Raw genomic sequence first — 18,496 nt, 5'->3', positions numbered from 1 at the left:
GATGACGGAATCCATTTGTTCCACTAGGTGGCAGCAGAGCACCACGAATTCATTCATCACCCGTAACTGGTTGCTTTTAATACCCTATGAAGACATATCTACCTTATAAAAACCAAAAATGAAACGCAGAAGAAGCATTCCGGTGATAAGACAGTTTTAATAATATCGTATCTATAATATCTGAACCAATTAGAGACTACTCGAGTGCAAAGAAAAGTATGACATGGAAAAGCAGTTTTGAGTTATTTATTATCCATTTTATATATATACATATATACATCAGATATGTAAAAACACATCAGTTATGTAACAGCATTGTGCCGATCACCTCAAAGTAAACCATGGTGCCGAATTGAACCAAATTACCCAGTTTTATGAACTTGTCCCATATAAATAAAACATAAACAAAGCACATAACAAAATATACTTTAATCTTAATACAGTAAGCAGAACAATCAGATTTTTCTAAAACTAGCTCCTTATTCTGCTAAAGCACAGAAGTCTAACCTCAATGCATCTGTAAATGACGAACCTCAACGATGCTTTGATAACAAGCAGTGGACCTACTGACCAGCGAGCTCGGACCAACTTAAGAACATCTCACTCCTCTGAATGCATCAAGGAATAGTAACCCAACAAAAGGAACAGGAAGTGAAGTGCGCAGTAGCTGGCAGGGCAATCACACTCTCCATTTACTACCCTCATACATTACCCAGTAATGCAACGGAAGGTAGCAGGCAGGTTTTAGTTTCGTCCTAAACCCGAGTTAACAGAATAGAGACAAAGCATTTCATTTCAAAGTGTGCATATTGCTTTACCTGTGATTAAAATATTCCAAGGAATAATTACGGATTCATTTTGGTCTTGCCAAGTCTCCGTTAACCCGATAACAAACGCAAACAGATGGAAACGGTCACCTTGGCTCAAGTTTGTTTGAGGTCCCACAACAACAAAAAATTACATACGATTATTCTTGGAATATAAAGCTTCTGCAATAAACCATCTGCTTAGGATGCATTTTAAATCACGGTTGCTTTCTAACATCCTTTAACTCAGTTTTATGTACACATATCAGTTTTACTGAATGTGGAAGAAGAAGCGACTGCAGTTTCTTAAACGTGCCATCGAGAAAAACATTTCAGTCGGGTAGAATAAGCATACAAAACAAAACAGACGCGAGTATACAAAAAAAGATAATTATTCTGGTGTCCTGGATAGTTTAACTCACTGTCGGAGTTCCCCATTCCTTACAGGTTTCTCAACTTTACCAGAAGTAAAAAGAAAGACTGGCCGAGAAAAACAAACACAAATTCAAGTACAGCATGTGGAGAACACGATGCAGCGTGAACAAGAAAAAAAAAGGAGAAGGCCTGGTGTTGAGTGACTCCACAGGAATTGGCCAAAGGGCTGACTTCAGATCTGTCGATATCGCAGCTTAAAATCCCAGTCCACGTTGGGAATTCTGCTCGTCTGCCTCGGTAAATATGGAAATCGACATGACAAGAAAGCCTTCTTTTCCGAATGTGATCCGGCCGGAGGTTTTTCTGGAGCGGCGATTTCACGCACCCCCGGAGTCCCGCTCAGTTCTTGAAGGCCCCGCAGCGGCTGGCTTTGCTGATGAACTCTTTGAGCATCGCTCCGTCCACCTGCCAGAAAGCTCCGGTCTGGGTCACCTGCGTGAGATGGTTGACGCAAAACCGGAAACAAAACACTTCCAGGTCCTGGAAAAAGAGAGATGAGACGAGAGAGGGCGACGTTTTCGTGAAAAAATAGTGGCGGAATCTATTTGCGGGAAAGTTCGGATTTTAATTTCACTCGACGGGTTTATCGTGCGACCCCGCCTATTGCAAAGTATATGACGATGTCTGTAAAAGGAGGGTGAACCCTTATCAACCATGACCCAGTAACCCCGGTGTGACAGTGTACAGTCTGGAGTCGTATCCTGTACCTCGGCGTCGTATCGTATGGCGGCAGACAGCAAGGTGAAGGCGTTTTCGACGTTGATCCCCCTCTTGATGATCTGCTGACACAGGCGTTTCAGGCGGTTCTCACAGTAAGAGGTGGCCAGGTCCAACAGGCCTGCAGCCAACGCATACACACGGGTGTGAAAAAGTGGAAACAAAATGTTTTTTTAGTTTTTTTTAAACACAGCATTTGACAGCTGGCGGGCTCACCGATGGCGTCCTCGGGCGGAAGGTCGACCGTGTCCGTGTAGAGGAACTGCAGGAAGGATCTGTAGACGGGGTACGAGAACTGGCCGATCTCGATCACGTCCTGCTGGTCCTCCGTCCACTGGGAGCGAAACATGGACCGGAAATGCTCACACCTACTCGAAAACGACAGGCGCCACCTGTAGTGAACTTTTTTTTTTTTTTTTTCAGACCGCCAGACTCGTGTGCATGGAAAAAAAAGTCTCAACCACGCACCTGATCTTCAGCACGGCTTTGTGAACGTGAATGCATTTGCCGTCGACACTGAACTTGAGGTCGGCCGTGTCGGGACTGTCAAACTCTTTCCTCAGAGCCTCGCCCACGGTCATGAAGTCGTCGTGCTCTGGAGGAAAGCGACAAAATCGAGCTTCACGTCGCTTTTAACCCTCCTGTTACCTTTACATTTACTAACATATTTTACCCTCGGGGTCAATTTGACCCCAGCAATTAAAACCTCCAGAAAATTATTAGAATTAATATTGTTTCCCAAGTTTAAGTGTGAGGTACTTTATGTTTGTTTGTTGACTACCTAAATAGCCCTTTAAATATATAAAAAAGTTGATATTTCTTATATGTTTGACACAGTGAAAAACAGCCTGGGGTCAAATTGACCCCAAAGAACACCGACATTAAACATTGAATGGGGTCAAATTGACCCGAAGGTAACAGGAGGGTTAAAAACTGATTTTACGATCTTAGCACAGACAGGATTGGGATCAACACCCCCCCCCCCCCCCCCCCTCTCTCTCCGTCTCTTACCCATAGACATGAGCCTCCACATCACGGCGGGTGTGGCGAAGCAGGCGAAGACGTCATCGGTGATGGTGAAGTGTGTGAGGTGTGGCATGACGATGGACTGACCCCGACACTGACCCCACATATACACCTGGGGGGTGAAAGTCACATGGTTCACTGAGACGTTTTAGTCAAAAAAGGCAAATTTTGCACGATTTATGGTGTCGGATTTTTTTTTTTACATAAACATTTTGGAGAACAATCCATTAAATCTGGTTCTTAAAGAGCCGTGACCAAGACGTGTAGCGAGCGTTGGTTGTACGGCTTAATAAAATATACTCAGTCATTGCTCTCTGGTGGATTAGCTGTGACCCAAAGAACACACGGGCACTTAAAATATAATGGGATGAAATTGAGAAAAAGGAAGTAAAAAAGCCGTTATCACTATCGAATTACAAGCCGGGTCGAAATCAGAAAACTGATTGTGTAATGGGTTTATTTGATCAAAGTGCGAGGCCAGGAAACACACAAACACACACACGCATATGAACAAAATACATATTTGCATTTATACCTGACCGCTTTGGGTCCTGGCTGCTGACGTGTGTGTCGAATGGCAAGCCGCGACCTCGACAATCCTGGTAAAACGAGAGAGATGCAAATTGGCACACAGAGTGTTAATATCGAGTGGAAGATACAACAAGAGAAGGGCGGGAGTCCTTTGTGGTCCTTATCATCGACGACAAGTTCCCCTTTTTGCACACCGACAACTACTTAAGACCGGGAGTGGGAAAAGGCACACGGAGAGAGGAAATGCGGACAGGAAACAGGAAGTAGCAGTTAACGGGATGCCATCGGCCCCTCTGTGCCCCCTTACCGCTCTTTGTCCGCCATGATCAGCACAGGGCTGAGGTGGTTGCTCTTGTTGCCGGTCCCCAGTTGCCCGTAGGTGTTGGCTCCCCAGGCATACAGCAGCCCTTCGTCAGTCAGCGCCAGGCAGTGGCTGTTGCCAGCGATGACCTGGGAGACGGGGAACAGTCGAGTCACGCGGCGAAACAAAGTGTGCCCCCCCCCCCCCGGTCCACACGACAGCGTCTCACCTGTTGCATGCACAGCCCCTGGAGAGCAGCGAGGCGGCAGGGCGTCAGCTGGTTTCCATTGTTTCCGATACCCAGCTGCCCATTCCCGTTATAGCCCCAGCCGTAAACCTGAATACACACAAACAACTTCACTGCATGAAGTTTATTTGTTTTCCACCTCTTTCTCCGTGGGGCCGTGAGGGTTTCAGGCAAAAAGGCAAAGGTCACCTCTCCGTTGTCCATCAGCGCCATGGAGGAGGTCTGGCCACACGTGATGCCCGCCGCGGTCTTGCCCTGCAGGCAGCCGGTGACTCTCCTGGGCTGGGGCTGGTTGGCTGTGGAGCCCGAGCCAATCTGGCCACAGTTGTTATAACCCCACGAAAACACCTGGAGGGGGGGGGGGGGTTAGGAAAAACAGATTTTTACAATTAATGTAATGTTGTTATGGAGTATTTAGGATGGTTACGGCCTTTCCTGCTGGCCGTCCCACACACTAATCAAGCGTTAGGTTAATGCCTCGGGGGTTCAAAGTAAGCTGCTTCGTCCGAGACCAGCAGAGCAGGCCGTGGCTGCGTCAAGGTTTTTCATGTGACCCGTCTAAAAATAAACTTGAAACACACACTTACTTGTCCATGTAAATGTGCTCGAGTTGCATGCATCTCCACTTAAATGACATTACGGGGCAAAAGGGAAACGAAAAGCATCAGTGACTGATGAGGAAAGCCACAGCTTACCTCTCCGTCCAGAGTGAGGGCCATGGAGTGGTGAGAGCCGCACGCCACTTGTCTCACTTTCTTGTTCTGCGGGCTGGCGGTGACCAGCAGCGGGGACAGCCCCTGGTTGGCGTTGCCGTTGCCCAGCTGACTGTAAGCGTTGTGGCCCCAGGCAAACACCTGTCCGTCTGCAATCAAACGCACACAGTGACGACCGGAGGAGTTTACGCAGCAGCAGCGAACACAGGTCATGTCTGATGCAGAGGACGAATGATTCACGGAGCGAGGAAGTGCCGACCTTCTGTAGCCAACAGGACGTGAGGCCCACTTCCATAGCTCAGGCTGGCCACCTTCTTCCCCTGCAGGAAGTCCAGTTTCTTTGGCACAATGGTGCTCACACTGTCTCCGGTACCAAGGCAGCTACTGCTGTTCATCCCAAACACAAACACCTGGGAAACAACAAACAAACACGGACACACAACATTACATTACATGTCATTTAGCAGACGCTTTTATCCAAAGCGACTTGCAATAAGTGCATTTCAACCTAGAGTATAAACTAAGAACAAGAATACAGAAAGTAACATTTCCTCAATGTAGTCGAACCACAAAAGTACCATAATAAGAGCTTTTTAAGTGCCATTGAAGTGCTAATCTGTGTTTTAATCCAGATATAGTCGGAAAAGATGTGTTTTCAGTTTCCGGCGGAAGATGTGGAGACGATCTGCTGTCCTGATGTCAGTGGGGAGCTCGTTCCACCGCTGAGGAGCCAGGACAGCAAACAGGCTGGATGTAGAGTGATTAGCTCGAAACGTAAAAGTTGTTTTACAGTCCTGTAGAACAAACCTCGCAGGGGCAGAAATGACGGAGGCAAAATACAGACGCGCAGGAAAAACAATGAAGAAGAAGAACAGGCGGATGTAACGCGCCCGCTCACACGGGGTCACGGCGGCCTGACCCCAACCCTCACCTCATTGGCGTGCGTGATGTAGACGGCTTCGTTGGCGGACATTCCAAAGACGCAGGCCTGTCGGACCGCGGCGAGCTCCTCGGCGCTCAGCAGGGAGAACAGGGGCCACTTGCTGACGTCCACCATGGCGCCGGCCAAACCCGGCCTCCCTTGTCGGGGAGCGGCGGTCAGGGATGACGGGGGAGAGAGGGGAGGAACGGGAGGGGGGGATGGCGCAGGAGGTGGGGAGCAAGAAGCGGAATCATCCCTGCTGACACTACGGGAAGGAGAGGGGGAGAATTAGTCGTGGTTATATTCAGAAAAGCTTCTCCTTTAAAAAAAATAGGTGATTCTTCTGACAGGAAACCATTAAAATAAATAAATAATAAAACAGGACATATAGTTATGGACACACAGACAAACAGGATGCATTCAGAATTAAATATGTAAAATAAGCAATGTTGTTCGCAATGTGAGAGAGTGGAGGATCCCCGGGTTCAAGAAATGAAGCGTGATAAGCAGCAAAAAGCGGTATATTCATGCAAAGCTTCATTATCGCCGACTTGGCTCCAACATTTAACACGAGAAACAATTCCGCAGTTCTGTGGAGATTAAGAGCCGTGTTAGTAAATTAATCCCACAATGTGCTAGCTTGAAGCGGACAAGCAGGGCAACTTTCAGATCGCTAAATTACTGAGAGCACTAGTTCGGCCTCGCGTAGTCTGCGTCGGAGTCGGGCCACATTACGTAGATTCCCTTTCCGACCATGTGTACAACATATAGTTTGCTCGTTGCCCTTCAGTAACGCATCACAACAAGCTAACTGCCTGTCAGCGTACAGTAAACAAGGAAAGCGGTTGTTTTAGATCAGCGCTGTGCTCTTCCTACCTAAAGCATCGCTCCATGACAACTGAGAAAAGACAAACAGACACATATGTAATTAACGGATCAATATAACTATCGATATAAACATCCCGCGTCTACAATGCGTGATGGAGTAAAGTTTACCCGACTGAAACCTCTCCCCGGTGCTCAACACTGGAGTGACGGTTGTGTTGAGTTTAGCATCTTCTTCGTCTCCTTTATTTTCGGCAGAGTGAATTGGGTGATGGGCGTTGCTGCCCCCCTGCGGCCGTTGGTTGAACTACTGCTCCAACAAGTTTATTAGTTTTCAGTACTTTTTGTCGATCATGTCCAGTGTTGTTTGGGGGGTTAGCACTGAAACTTAAAAAGAATCATTTACAATGTATTATTATTAAATTAAATGTGTGATGCAGGTCAATGTTCCATATCTGTGATATATTTTTAGTCATTTTAGATGAGTCAAATCTCTTTAAAGTAACAGTACTTTTACCTGCAGATTACATTCTTCTTTCCATTTACCTTCTTTTTTTTACCAAACATAAAGATGTATACCGTTTCAAAGCTCTGCCCATGCTGTCAGGTAAATATTCAGATAGAGACATATGTAGATGTGACGAGGAACAAGTGCACCACAAACAAGGGAAGGCAACAGGTCACATTTATGTAGAATAATTATTCGTTTTTTATTAAAGAAAGAAGCTTTCTCAACTTCTATACTTGTGCAATCTGATGTATCATGAGTTGAGAAGCTTTGGAGTCTTTCTTGAATTATCTGTCTGAGTGGTGTAATGAATAGTCGCCTCTTTTCTGGTTCATTTACATTTTATGAATTCCCACTGGCTGCATGTGTCACTCTTATATTTCAGTCTTTTGCCTCCTCCTCTTTCCACCCCCTTGTTTTTCTCTTGCTCCTTTTTCACCTTCTTTCTTCTTTCACCCTCACTCCCGTAATTATTCCTTCTTCCCCCTCTTCCAGCCACTTGCTGTGTATGACAAACGCACACACACACACACACACACACACACACACACACACACATGTATGCACACGCATGCAGCTATATGTCTGGAAGCCGGAGCCTCTCTGTGCACACGGATGGCTTTGTGCCCCTCGATGACAGCAATCCCAATTGTGTTTATCGGCGCATGTGGATTCAGCACCATGGACAGCGACAGCTCGCTCCTCTCGAACCACTGCAGTGTTTTCAGAGATAAGCTCTTAACCATTTTCTATGCGGTCTTTTGAATGTATCGGAAATGCACAAAGCATCCCTTACATCCACAGCCTTTCCACATTAATACGTGAATATAGTCTAAATGTGATTGAAATGATAACATCCGAAAAGACACGACTTTGTTCAGACCGTTCTGTCGAGCTGACGAGAAGAGCCGAGTGTTCCGAGTGAGTCGTGCAACAGGTGTGTACGTTTGCGGATAGAAACCAGCTGGTCGGAAGGAGTTTGGAGTGACACCTGATGCAAAGAGGAGAGCGCTCGTGAAACAGCAGCAGAGGGAGACACGAGGAGGAGGAGGAGGAGGTCTCCATCTCGTCGCCCACCTCTCCAAATCGTGCCGGTTACCAGTCCAGATACCGACTTGAATGGGAACCACGTGTCAGCGTGTAGGGCTGCATCAAGCTGCACGGGCGAACCGGATGTAACGGGCTCCTTCAAACCAAAAGTAGAGGAGAAACCAACCTATATATGCTCATGTGTCCAAAGAGAAAGAGATCGGACATCGGACAGAGCTCCAAAGGCTTTGTAAACAAAGTGTACATTGTTTTGAAGGTATAGACAACAAAGTCATACACACTGCAACGTGTTGTCATATTTCCATGTAAAGTAACACTTCTAGTAGTTATCTTTTTTGGTACCTATTTCTTTAATTTGTTTATTGAAACGTGTCTATTCTGAAAAATAGAGTGATAACTAACTGTATTGTTTCTGCCTTTATGTCACTGCAGATATATATGAACCTGCGATGAACAGATTTTATTAGAATTTTATATTTACTTCACACTTCTTCTTTAATATGTATATGCTATATTGTCCTTTTCGGCTATCAACAATGCTCTTTTAATAGTAAATGAAGTAACATTGTCAGTCAATAGGCTGTAAGAAAATTAAAAGAACATATTGCAAACACAAATCGTGAGAAGCAGTTTCTCAGTTGTATTTACATTGCGATGGTTCGGTCTTTTGTTTTGTAGGCCAACCGGAAACGTTTCTTTGTTCTTTGCTCCCACTTTGTAGCTGGTGAAGTATAGATAGTCAGTGCACCTCCTTGCGCCTCACCGGCCCGTCGGTCGCCTCGAGCCCTGCTGAAGAAGACGCTGGAGCGCGAGAGGATCGCACCACGAGAGCACCACGAGAGCATCTTCTTCTTATTCTTCTACTACTTCTCATCTAGTTTCTGGAGTATAGTCGAGACAGCAGAGACAGAGTCCAGCAGCTTTTTGTTCATCAGCAAGGTGAGGAGGAGGCGCGTCATTCGCTCCCACTGACCGGAGAGCGGAGAACCGGCGCTGCTGCTGGGAACGGATTCTGCATCTCGCGTGTGCGTGCAGTGTGTCTGAGTGAGTTTGTGAGTGTGTGTGTGTTCGTTTGGAAAGGAGCCCCCTGCTGCAGTACTTGTCTGCTATACTGGTACAGGGATATGCCACCGACTTGCTGACGGACTCCCGGTATCCGCACCGCTCCCCTCCTCCTCCTCCTCCTCCTCCTCCTTCTCCTCTTCCTCCCCTCCCGCCCGCACAGACGCACCGACCCCTGCGATCCCCACTAATATGCAATGGTTTTTTGTGCAGAAGCCGTCAGCTGCCGCGAACCGCCGACTTCACGCTAGCGCCGCCGCATGCCTGTCCGCCGCTGCCGCTCCTCTCCCCGCGCCGCGCGGCAGACGACGCCATTTGAAGAGGAGCGCGCGGGGGCTTTTCACGCCGCGGCGGCCGGGCGGCAGCAGCAGCGACCTTTCCTCCGCCGCTGAGGACCACCGGCCGCTGGGGCAGCCAGAGGCGGAGACCGCGGAGAAAAGCGCAGCAGCGGTCGCTCTCCTCCTGCCGCACGAGGACGACTACGACGCGGAATACTTGCAGCTGCTGATCTCTGGGCTTGTTGAGGAACCGGGAGACACACCGGGCTACGAGCCGGGCTTCCAGCTCTTATTCACGTCTATGGTGCAGATTGGGAGGGCGAAGCACCGCCGAACTGAGCCCAACAGCTGGTCGGCTCTGCTGGCATGCAAACAGGGGGGCGGATCAGCCCCCATGCGGTGGGTGAATTTTAGGCTGCCGCATCCGGAGCGCCTCTTGTCCCCCACCTCCTCTTCCTCGTCTTCCTCCTCCTCCACCCCCGTCTCGGCCAAATCCATGCGGTTTATTTGGAACAACATTTTCAGCAAAGGATCGCATATGCTGCAGTGTCTTTGTGGCAAGAGCCTCAAGAAAAACAAGAACCCAACTGGTGAGTTTTGTGTGTGTGTGTGTGTGTGTGTGTGTGTGTGTGTGTGTGTATGCGTGTCTTTCTGCGCGTGTACGTGCATGTGTAGGGATGATAGAGAAAGATGTATACTTTAGTGTGTTTCTATGGTCTACATGCATAGGTGTGTGCGTGTGTATCTGTGTGTGTGTGTGTGTGTGTGTGTGTTCCCCGAGACTGCACTGTTTGGCTGCTTGCTGGGGTTTCTCTGCAATCGCAGTTGTGCAGCAAGTGAGTGTACTTCAGGGAGGGGAGGGGTGTGTGATTGGGGCAGAGGGAGGTGTGCGGGGGTGGTGGTGCTGGTGGTGGTGGTGATAACTTATTAGCACGGAAACTGACTACAGTGGCAATGCGTGCCAAAACGAGCATGCGTGCTCGGCAGAGATGCTGCAAATCAAATCTAATGCAGAATGCAGATGCGTTCAGGCTCCAGTAACCTGCATGATTAAACAGCACATACATTTAGGCTTCTGTGCCAAACAGTTTCAGTCAAACATTTCTTCTCGTGAGGATGAAGACACACTTTAAGGGGTCTTTGTTGTTATCTTGCAACTTTTCTTATTCAGGTGAGCTGTAAATAATAACCAACGTCTGGTGCAACACGTCCATCTTCTAAAGCTGGATCTGTGTGACGACTTCAAAGATCAGTGATGGGAAACCTGTCCTTCATCGACAGGGTGCAAGGATGATCTAATTAAGACTAATATTCAGTTTAATTCAGGTCTTTTGATTCTCACAGACTTGCTCTCCAGAGACTACAGGACACATTTAGATTTATGCTCTGACCAATCAGTTGGCTCTGGTCTCCACCAGAGTTTCCCTCCGCTCTGAATGAGGCCAGCACGGAGATTGACATTGGCATTGCAACAGGAAGTGGATGTTGTTGACATTATTGGCATGTTGACATTGCATTAAAAATGTAGCCTATATAGCCCTGGATCCTCAACACAGTGTTTAGAGGGCAACAGCATGCAGGCCATGCTTATATATAGGCCACACTATCATTGCTTTTTTAATATCTCTGAGCTTAGAACTATAAGTTATGCATTATAGCTCCATTCACAGAAAGTGTAATATTTGTATGACTGGTCCATTCATTGATAAATCGATGAACAACAATTCTAATAATTTCCTGTTGAGGTAGAACATTAAACAAGTGCTCATTCAACACTTCCTATACAGCATTCCCTGCCATTGTAATTGTAAAATGTTGTGTTGCTTTGACGGGGTTGACACGCCATGTCTGGATACGGAAAGCTGAGCCAGCTGTCAATCAATTCTTATTAAAGCCCACATTTCTGTCTCCGGGCTGCAGCATCCAGCGGCGTTGAGGGGAAATGGCAAACAGTCAAACTAGTTGTATTGTTTAAAGTGTTATAAGCAAAAAGAGTTAAGACAAGGTTGCACAAAGAGATAAGTGAGATAAGTGAGATCTCAATGGGGCGTCGACAAGCCCGTTAACAATACTCAGAGCGACAGCGGGAAGGAGTCATTGTGTGGGCTCTTGAATGGCTCCCAGAGCCCTCAGCTATACTCCAGACACTAACGTCACTCTGTGGTGGCGTGGAGTAAATATTTGAGTAACTTAATGTACAGTCAGCTCTGAAGCGTGATGGGATGAGGTCATAGACATTAATGTTGTGTCCTCTCTTTGTGGGACTCGTTAAAAAGCACACGAGCCGACGTGTAAAGAGGACAATGCCTTGCAGCTCATTGTCTTGGGGCAATAAAGGGAAACATCATTGGTGACAAATCGCAGCCACACAGGCAGGAGACGGTAGTCTGAGTGCAGATAACCTCTTAGAAGCAGACGCAAACAAGAGGAACTAGAATGAATGAATGAATGAATGATCTTTATTTGTCATTGTGCAAAGGAACAACGAAATTTAGATGCAATCCCAAGGTGCTAATAGGACAATAGACAATATAAAAACAACAAGACAATATAAACAAGACAATATAAAAACCAGAATGAATCATAAATAGACATAGGGGAACTATACATAAGTATAAATGAGATCTATAGATGTAAATATAAATATAAAAATAAGTATAATAAACTACGTATGTAAACTAGGCATATTTCTTAGTGTAAACCTAAGTTTTTTATTGCACGATTCCTCATATTGAACGGGGATGCGACATTTGACTCTCTAAAAACTTAGCAGCGTTTAGTGCGCTTATGGCCCTCGGAAAGAAGCTGAACTTGAGTCTGTTGGTCCGGGTATACATAGTCTTGAAGCGCCTGCCTGAGCGCAGCCGTACAAAGTGTTCGTTGCCCGGGTGAGATGGATCCTTGAGGATCTTGACTGCCTTCTTAAGGCAGCGAGAGCTGTACAGTTCTTGCAGGGAGGGGAGGGGGCACCCGATGATCTTCTGGGCCGAGTTGACGACCCTCTGAAGCGCGTTCCTCTCTGCGGCTGTGCAGCTGAGGAACCACACGCAGATGCAATAGGTGAGGACACTCTCCACGGAGCAGCGGTAGAAGGACACAAGCAGATCCTGTCTGAGGTGGTAATTCCTGAGTATTCTCAGGAAGTAGAGTCTCTGCTGTGCCTTCTTGACGATCGCCGTGGTGTTGGTTCTCCAGGACAGGTCCTCAGCCAGGTGAACGCCCAGGAATCTGAAGACCGAGACTCTCTCCACACAATCCCCGTCAATGTACAGGGGCTGGATGACAGTTTTCTTCCTTCTGTAATCGATGATCATCTCCTGGGTTTTGAGCTTGTTCAGCTGCAGGTTGTTCGCTTTGCACAACACAGACAGCTGCTCCACCTCGTCGCGGTACGCGTCTCGTCACCCGGAGATGCAGCCCACCACAGTGGTGTCGTCAGCAAACTTTATGATGGAGTTGCTGGGGTGGGCGGCGGTGAAGTCATTAGTGTAGAGGGAGTAAAGTAGGGGGCTCAGCACGCAGCCCTGGGGGGACCCGGTGCTGAGGCTGAGGGCCGTGGAGGTGTGGGGACCTATCCTCACCCTCTGGGGGCGGTCAGACAGGAAGTCCTTAATCCAACGGCAGGTAGAGTGTGATAATCCCAGGTCTGACAGTTTTGTCACCAGTCTGTCAGGAAGGATGGTGTTAAATGCCGAGCAGAAGTCCATGAAGAGCAGCCGTGCGTAGCTCCCCCCCCCCTCCAGGTGAGACAGGGCAGAGTGGAGAGCTGTGGCGATGGCGTCATCCGTGGACCTGTTTGCTCTGTATGCAAACTGGTGACGGTCCAGGCCGGGCGGAAGGGATGAGATGATGTGGAAACGAACCAGCTTCTCGAAGCACTTCATGGGGATGGGGGTGAGTGCCACTGGACGGTAGTCGTTTAAGCAGCTGATGGTTTTCTTTTTTGGCACCGGGATGATTGTGGAGGTTTTCAGGCAGGATGGGACGGTGGCCTGGGACAGGGACTGGTTGAAGATCTTGGTGAAGACCCCGCCAGCTGGTCGGCGCAGTCTCTCAACACCCGTCCCGAGACGCCGTCCGGCCCTGCTGCTTTCCTCGGGTTCACGGCCTTCAGCGTCGTCTCACCGTGTTCCGTGAGGATGAGGCTGCTGTGGGCTGGTGGATGTGGTGTGGCTGCTTCCGTTGGTCCCACCTCGTAGCGGGCGTAGAAGGAGTTCAGCTCTTCCACCAACTGAGGGTCGCCCCGTCGGCCGAGGGGTGGCTGGGTCTGTAGTTTGTCATGTGTTGGACCCCCTGCCACACCTGCCTGGAGTCGTTACTCTGGAAGCAGTCCTCAATCTTCGCCTTGTAGTCCGCCTTGGCCCTTCTGATCCCCGCTTCAGGTCGGCTCTGGCCGTGCTGTATAGCTCCCCATCTGCGGAGCTGAAGGCGGTGTTCCTCTCTCGGAGCAGACGCTGCACCTCTCCCGTCATCCACGGCTTCGTGTTGGGATGTACCCGGATACGCTTGTCCACGGTGACGGAGTCTATGCAGTGCTTGATGTAACCCAGGACCGCTGAAGTGTACTGTTCCAGGTCCTCGTGCTCGAAGACCCCCCAGTCGGTGGACTCAAAGCAGTCTTGCAACTGTGGAGTGGCACCTTCAGGCCAGGTTTTAACTGTCTTTGATGTGGTGGGAACCCTTTTTCTGATGGAGGTGTAGGATGGGATTAGGAGTAGGGACACATGATAGTAGACACACTCGGTAGAGCGCATACCTTCGCATATCACAAGATTGGGCATTGAATTATGAACATTTTGGCATTAGTTACATGCCAATTGGACAAAAATGTATCGTGCTATGGTAAAAAAAAAGATGTTGACCTTTCCATGACCTTGACCTTTGACCCGATTGATCCCAAAATCTAATCAAATGGTCCCCGGATAATAACCAATCATCCCACCAAATTTCATGCGATTCAAGAAGATTTTGACCTGTTCATGACCTTTGACCTTGACCTTTGACCCGATCGATCCCAAAATCTAATCAACTGGTCCCCGGATAATAACCAATCATCCCACCAAATTTCATGCGATTCGGTTCAAAACTTTTTGAGTTTTGCGAATAACACGCATACAAATAAATAAATAAATACACGGCGATCAAAACATAACCTTCCGCATTTTCAATGCGAAGGTAATGAAAGGCGAGTAAAATGCTAAATGTGTTTATCAAGCATCAACACATTTTTTTTTTAAAGCCATATGCTTGCTTCGTGTGATCGCAAAGTAATCTCTGGGAAAACTCGAGAGCAATAAGATTTTAGCGCCAAACACACACCTCTAATCTTGCAGATTAAGGGTGTAAACAAAACAAATCAATATTGATGTGTTGGCACAGGTGAAAGGACTCATTTGCTACTCGTAGCGGGAACAACATTTCCACAGCTTCCTTTCACCACCTGCCAACATGCAACTGCCTGCAATTTATTCTTCCTTTTTCCTACTGTGCTCCTCTTTGCTTATTTAATAAACTGCCCTGAAGCTATAGAAATGCTCGTGAGAGAAGCACGGGTGATACTATCCGTCTGTCTCACAGCCTGCAGCTTCAAACCCCCTCTATGCACAATATATTGTCCATTTATTGTCATTAAATGGACAATATCCAAGCTGCAGATTTTTCCGGATACTAATGTTTCATGTTTTGAATTTAAAAAATATGTATAATGTGACTGCAGTATCTGTTTCTATATACAGAATGTAACGTTCAGGGTCTCTATAAAACGTGACATGGGACATAATGCTGCATAATGTAGTTTGACAGTTTTTATGTCCATTGAAGTTTAATCTGCTCGAGGTCAGATTGAACAATAAGTTAATAACATACAAATGATCGATGGGTCAAACAGGAGCTCGGAAACTTGTGGTTTTGTCTTGGGAGTCATCAACTCTCTCACACACACACACACACACACAGAATGCAAAGAAGACCGGCGGTGTGAACACGAGTAAGTTCCCTCCGCCAGCGTCCTGCAGCCAGACTCAGATTTACAGCAGCCAGAACATTTGGCTGTCACTTCCTCTTGTAATTAAAGAACACACGCTGTATGAACACTTTCCCTTGGAGTTGTAGTGTGTGTGTGTGTGTGTGCATCAGCATATGTGGCCCATTCAATAAGAAGTAAGTGGAAACGGTCAGTTTATGCAGTCGGGTAACTCTTTTATATCAAAGTGAGATCGATTTCTATGTCCGGTAGAGATGTTTTACCGTGGCTGTTTCTAGTTGAACAATCTTTTCCCATCCTCCCCGTCAACAATACCCTGATTCACTTCTCCCAAAAGAAATGTGAACATGTCGTGTACAAATCACTCGATGGCAAACTTCTGTTCACTGCGTGAATGGAGTTGCAGTGTGTTTCAGTTTCAGTCATTGTTAAAAGGAATAAGGCTCAGTGTTGCTCAATGTGTTGTGCCCCATGTGAAGTGACCCAGATAGAGATGTTCTCCCTTTTATAGCCCACACACACACACACACACTCACACACACATTCACCTTCTCTGGAGAGTTGCCATAAAGGCGTCAAGCTTAATATTTGATTGGGGATCTGTCTCCGTGAGTCAGAAAAAGGCCAACGCATGCACACGCAATACACGACACGCTTATTTGTATTTCAATTTAAATCGGTGGATATATCTTTGGATCAAAAATACACACTCCATATGTTCCTCAAGCTTATAACTAAGTGAATCCGTCCGTCTCTATCTCTCTCGCGTGCCGTGACATCGTCCAAAAGTGATGAGAGGACAGAATAGTGACAGTCAGAGTGATGCGTGTCCTCTGAGGTCACCTGGAGGGTTTTGGTGCAGTACTCTAATATGATGTGTGTGTGTGTGTGTGTGTGTGTGTGTGTGTGTGTGAGCGAGTGAACTCTCTTTGCTCCTCTGCTCGGCCTTCCTCTGAACTCTGGCGTGCGTCATACTTCACACACTCCGCAAGCTGTCCGCTCATCTCGACACAAACACACACGCGGCCACGTGGGTCGATTATATAATCAAACCAGGACGACTCAAACTAAGTCTTATTACCGACGCGATGTTCACCGGGGTAGATGTAGCTTTTTAAAAAATGTAAATGTATATTTAATGCGCTGTTAAAGATAAAGTGGGACATTTCGCAGCATAAGAGACAGATTTTGCTGGAGACAGTTTATACGAACTCTATGCTCCATAGATGCAGAGACACAGTGAAGCTGGGGCTCCGGGGCCCCCGAGGAGTCACAGGCTCAGGTCAGTTCCACGAGATTTATATGAAACATTTTGTCTAAATATCTAAAGAAAACTTAATCTTGTTGCTGAATTCAATTTTGACATAATTCACGGTTTCCGTGAGGGACTATTTCTTTGGTAGAAAGTAGTTCCAATGAAAGTGTCCAGAGGGCAACAAATTGCTTTTGAGATGTTCCAAAGTATGTGTGTGTGTAGGTGTGTGTGTGTGTGTGTGTGTGTTTGTGTGTGTGTGTGTGTGTGTGAAGTGGCCCTTTAAGAGCACATATCTGCTCACTGACTCAACTGTTTTCAACACAAGCTGTTTTTAACTCAACCTGAAACCGCCATCTATCAAATTGTTGCATTTCTGCTGTCGTAGGACACGTATTACTGAAACAATGAGGTGTGACCGTTCAGCAACTGAAACACTATAATGTGTGTGTGTGTGTGTGTGTGTGTGTGTGTTGGACGGCCCTCGCTCCAGGTTTCTGTCAAGAGGGAGTGAGTGCTGAGTGTTATTTTTCCAAGTGCACTTAAAAAAAGTAGAAGAAGTGTGTGTCGCAGACTGAACGATAAGAAGCAGAGGAACAGTCTGCCGCTCGGACTCGCTGCGTGAAAGGGTTAATAGTCTGCTAAAAAGAAGAATATTGTCTAAGTTCATAACAAAAGTATTGTAGAAACTATTATCAATACGTATTTCTCCTCTTTTTATCTTGTCTTTGTATCTATTTAGTTTTTTGTATGCTCTTTTTCTTAGTCAAACTAAATCAATTTGTATAAAAACTAAAAAACAAAAATGAAATAAAATAAAAATGACAATGATAAAAGTACAACTAAATATACAATTATCGTAATGATATGTACACACTTACTTGATCATAGTGTTACAGTAATACACCGTAAGGCTGGTGATATTATATTCGTTGAAAACTAAATATTCAAAACTTTCTCCGAGTTACTTGATCAAAAGAAAAGGATTCAATTTAAACTCTGACGTGAAAGTCTCAAAGTGGCTCGGCTTGATGATGACGAGTTCCCCCTCGTCTCCTTATCTCTGTCCTCCACTTCTTCCCTTCAATCTGCCTCTTCCTCACACACACTTGAGCTGACCTTTCCTCTCCCCTTGTCCGCTTTAACCTTCTGCTCGACGACAGCCCCGCATGACATAATCGCCATATCTGTCCCGCTCACTACTTGTGTATGTTGCCGATGTGTGTGTGTGTCCTCATTTGAGGCCGCGCCGGGGGCCTCCAGGGTTTCCAGTAGAGTCCAACTGGCTGGTGTTAACAGGTGTGTGTGTGTGTGTGTTCATCATGGACTATGAGTTTATACTGAAGGTAGCAGAGAAGAGAATAAAGGCTGCTTTGGGCCGAGCTGATGCAGGTAAGATACTCTTTACAGAGAATCCATCAAATAAAACAGGACTATAATATGTCTTATAAGACTTATTTACACTTTTTGGGGCTTCATCAGGATTTAACCTCGCCTGTTTTAAAAACTTTTTAGAGGTCTGCTTAAAGTTTCTGGAACAATCCTCAGCTCTCACACAGCTCATGAATTTGGACGGATAATAAAAATACAGTCGGCGATAAGTCAGGCGACGCTCTCCAGCCTCGGTCTGGTGGACTCTCTGGGACATTTATTTGTTTCATCCTGTCTCCTAATTGTATTCCCAATTGCCTGTTCCATTGTACAATAGTTTTATTCCACTAAATCCTCAACTTGTAATCTATAAAGCTGAGTATGGTGATCAGAAGTACTGCGAGTCAAAACGTACAAACAAAAATGGCAAACACCTCCATGGCTTCTGTCCGTCGTGTGTCAGTGACGC

At 46.7% G+C, this 18,496-nt stretch overlaps 2 protein-coding genes across 5 annotated transcripts in view; one reads left to right on the top strand and one right to left on the bottom strand.

The window, feature by feature from the left end:
- Window positions 1-232: 232 nt before the first annotated feature.
- Window positions 233-6,734, bottom strand: rcbtb1 (regulator of chromosome condensation (RCC1) and BTB (POZ) domain containing protein 1). 4 transcript variants are annotated; one of them, XM_056431465.1, is made up of 13 exons: window positions 6,695-6,734; window positions 5,708-5,963; window positions 5,036-5,186; window positions 4,759-4,925; window positions 4,253-4,411; window positions 4,046-4,153; window positions 3,823-3,965; window positions 3,520-3,583; window positions 2,970-3,096; window positions 2,427-2,553; window positions 2,175-2,326; window positions 1,949-2,020; window positions 233-1,721 (listed from the first exon to the last, which is right to left on the bottom strand). In XM_056431465.1, exons 2-13 carry the CDS (start codon window positions 5,831-5,833, stop codon window positions 1,414-1,416), a joined length of 1,704 nt encoding a protein of 567 aa, XP_056287440.1. In that variant the 5' UTR covers window positions 5,834-5,963; window positions 6,695-6,734; the 3' UTR covers window positions 233-1,413. The 4 variants fall into 4 exon arrangements, with proteins under 4 accessions (XP_056287440.1, XP_056287438.1, XP_056287439.1 ...); XM_056431463.1 differs by having other exon boundaries at window positions 6,575-6,727; XM_056431464.1 differs by having other exon boundaries at window positions 1,485-1,721; window positions 1,949-2,079; window positions 6,575-6,728.
- Window positions 6,735-17,986: 11,252 nt separating this feature from the next.
- LOC130204595 (fibroblast growth factor 14-like) overlaps window positions 17,987-18,496 on the top strand; it is a 33,289-nt gene continuing 32,779 nt past the window's right edge. The window contains exon 1 of the mRNA XM_056431425.1: window positions 17,987-18,048. The gene's annotated coding sequence lies outside the window, so the exon portion shown is untranslated. The remainder of the gene's footprint in view (window positions 18,049-18,496) is intronic.

Source organism: Pseudoliparis swirei, chromosome 14, assembly GCF_029220125.1.
Source record: "Pseudoliparis swirei isolate HS2019 ecotype Mariana Trench chromosome 14, NWPU_hadal_v1, whole genome shotgun sequence".
In the NCBI taxonomy this organism is placed as follows: Eukaryota; Metazoa; Chordata; class Actinopteri; order Perciformes; family Liparidae; genus Pseudoliparis; species Pseudoliparis swirei.
Note: the sequence above shows the minus strand (reverse complement) of the source record. Positions and strands in the feature narration are given on the sequence as shown.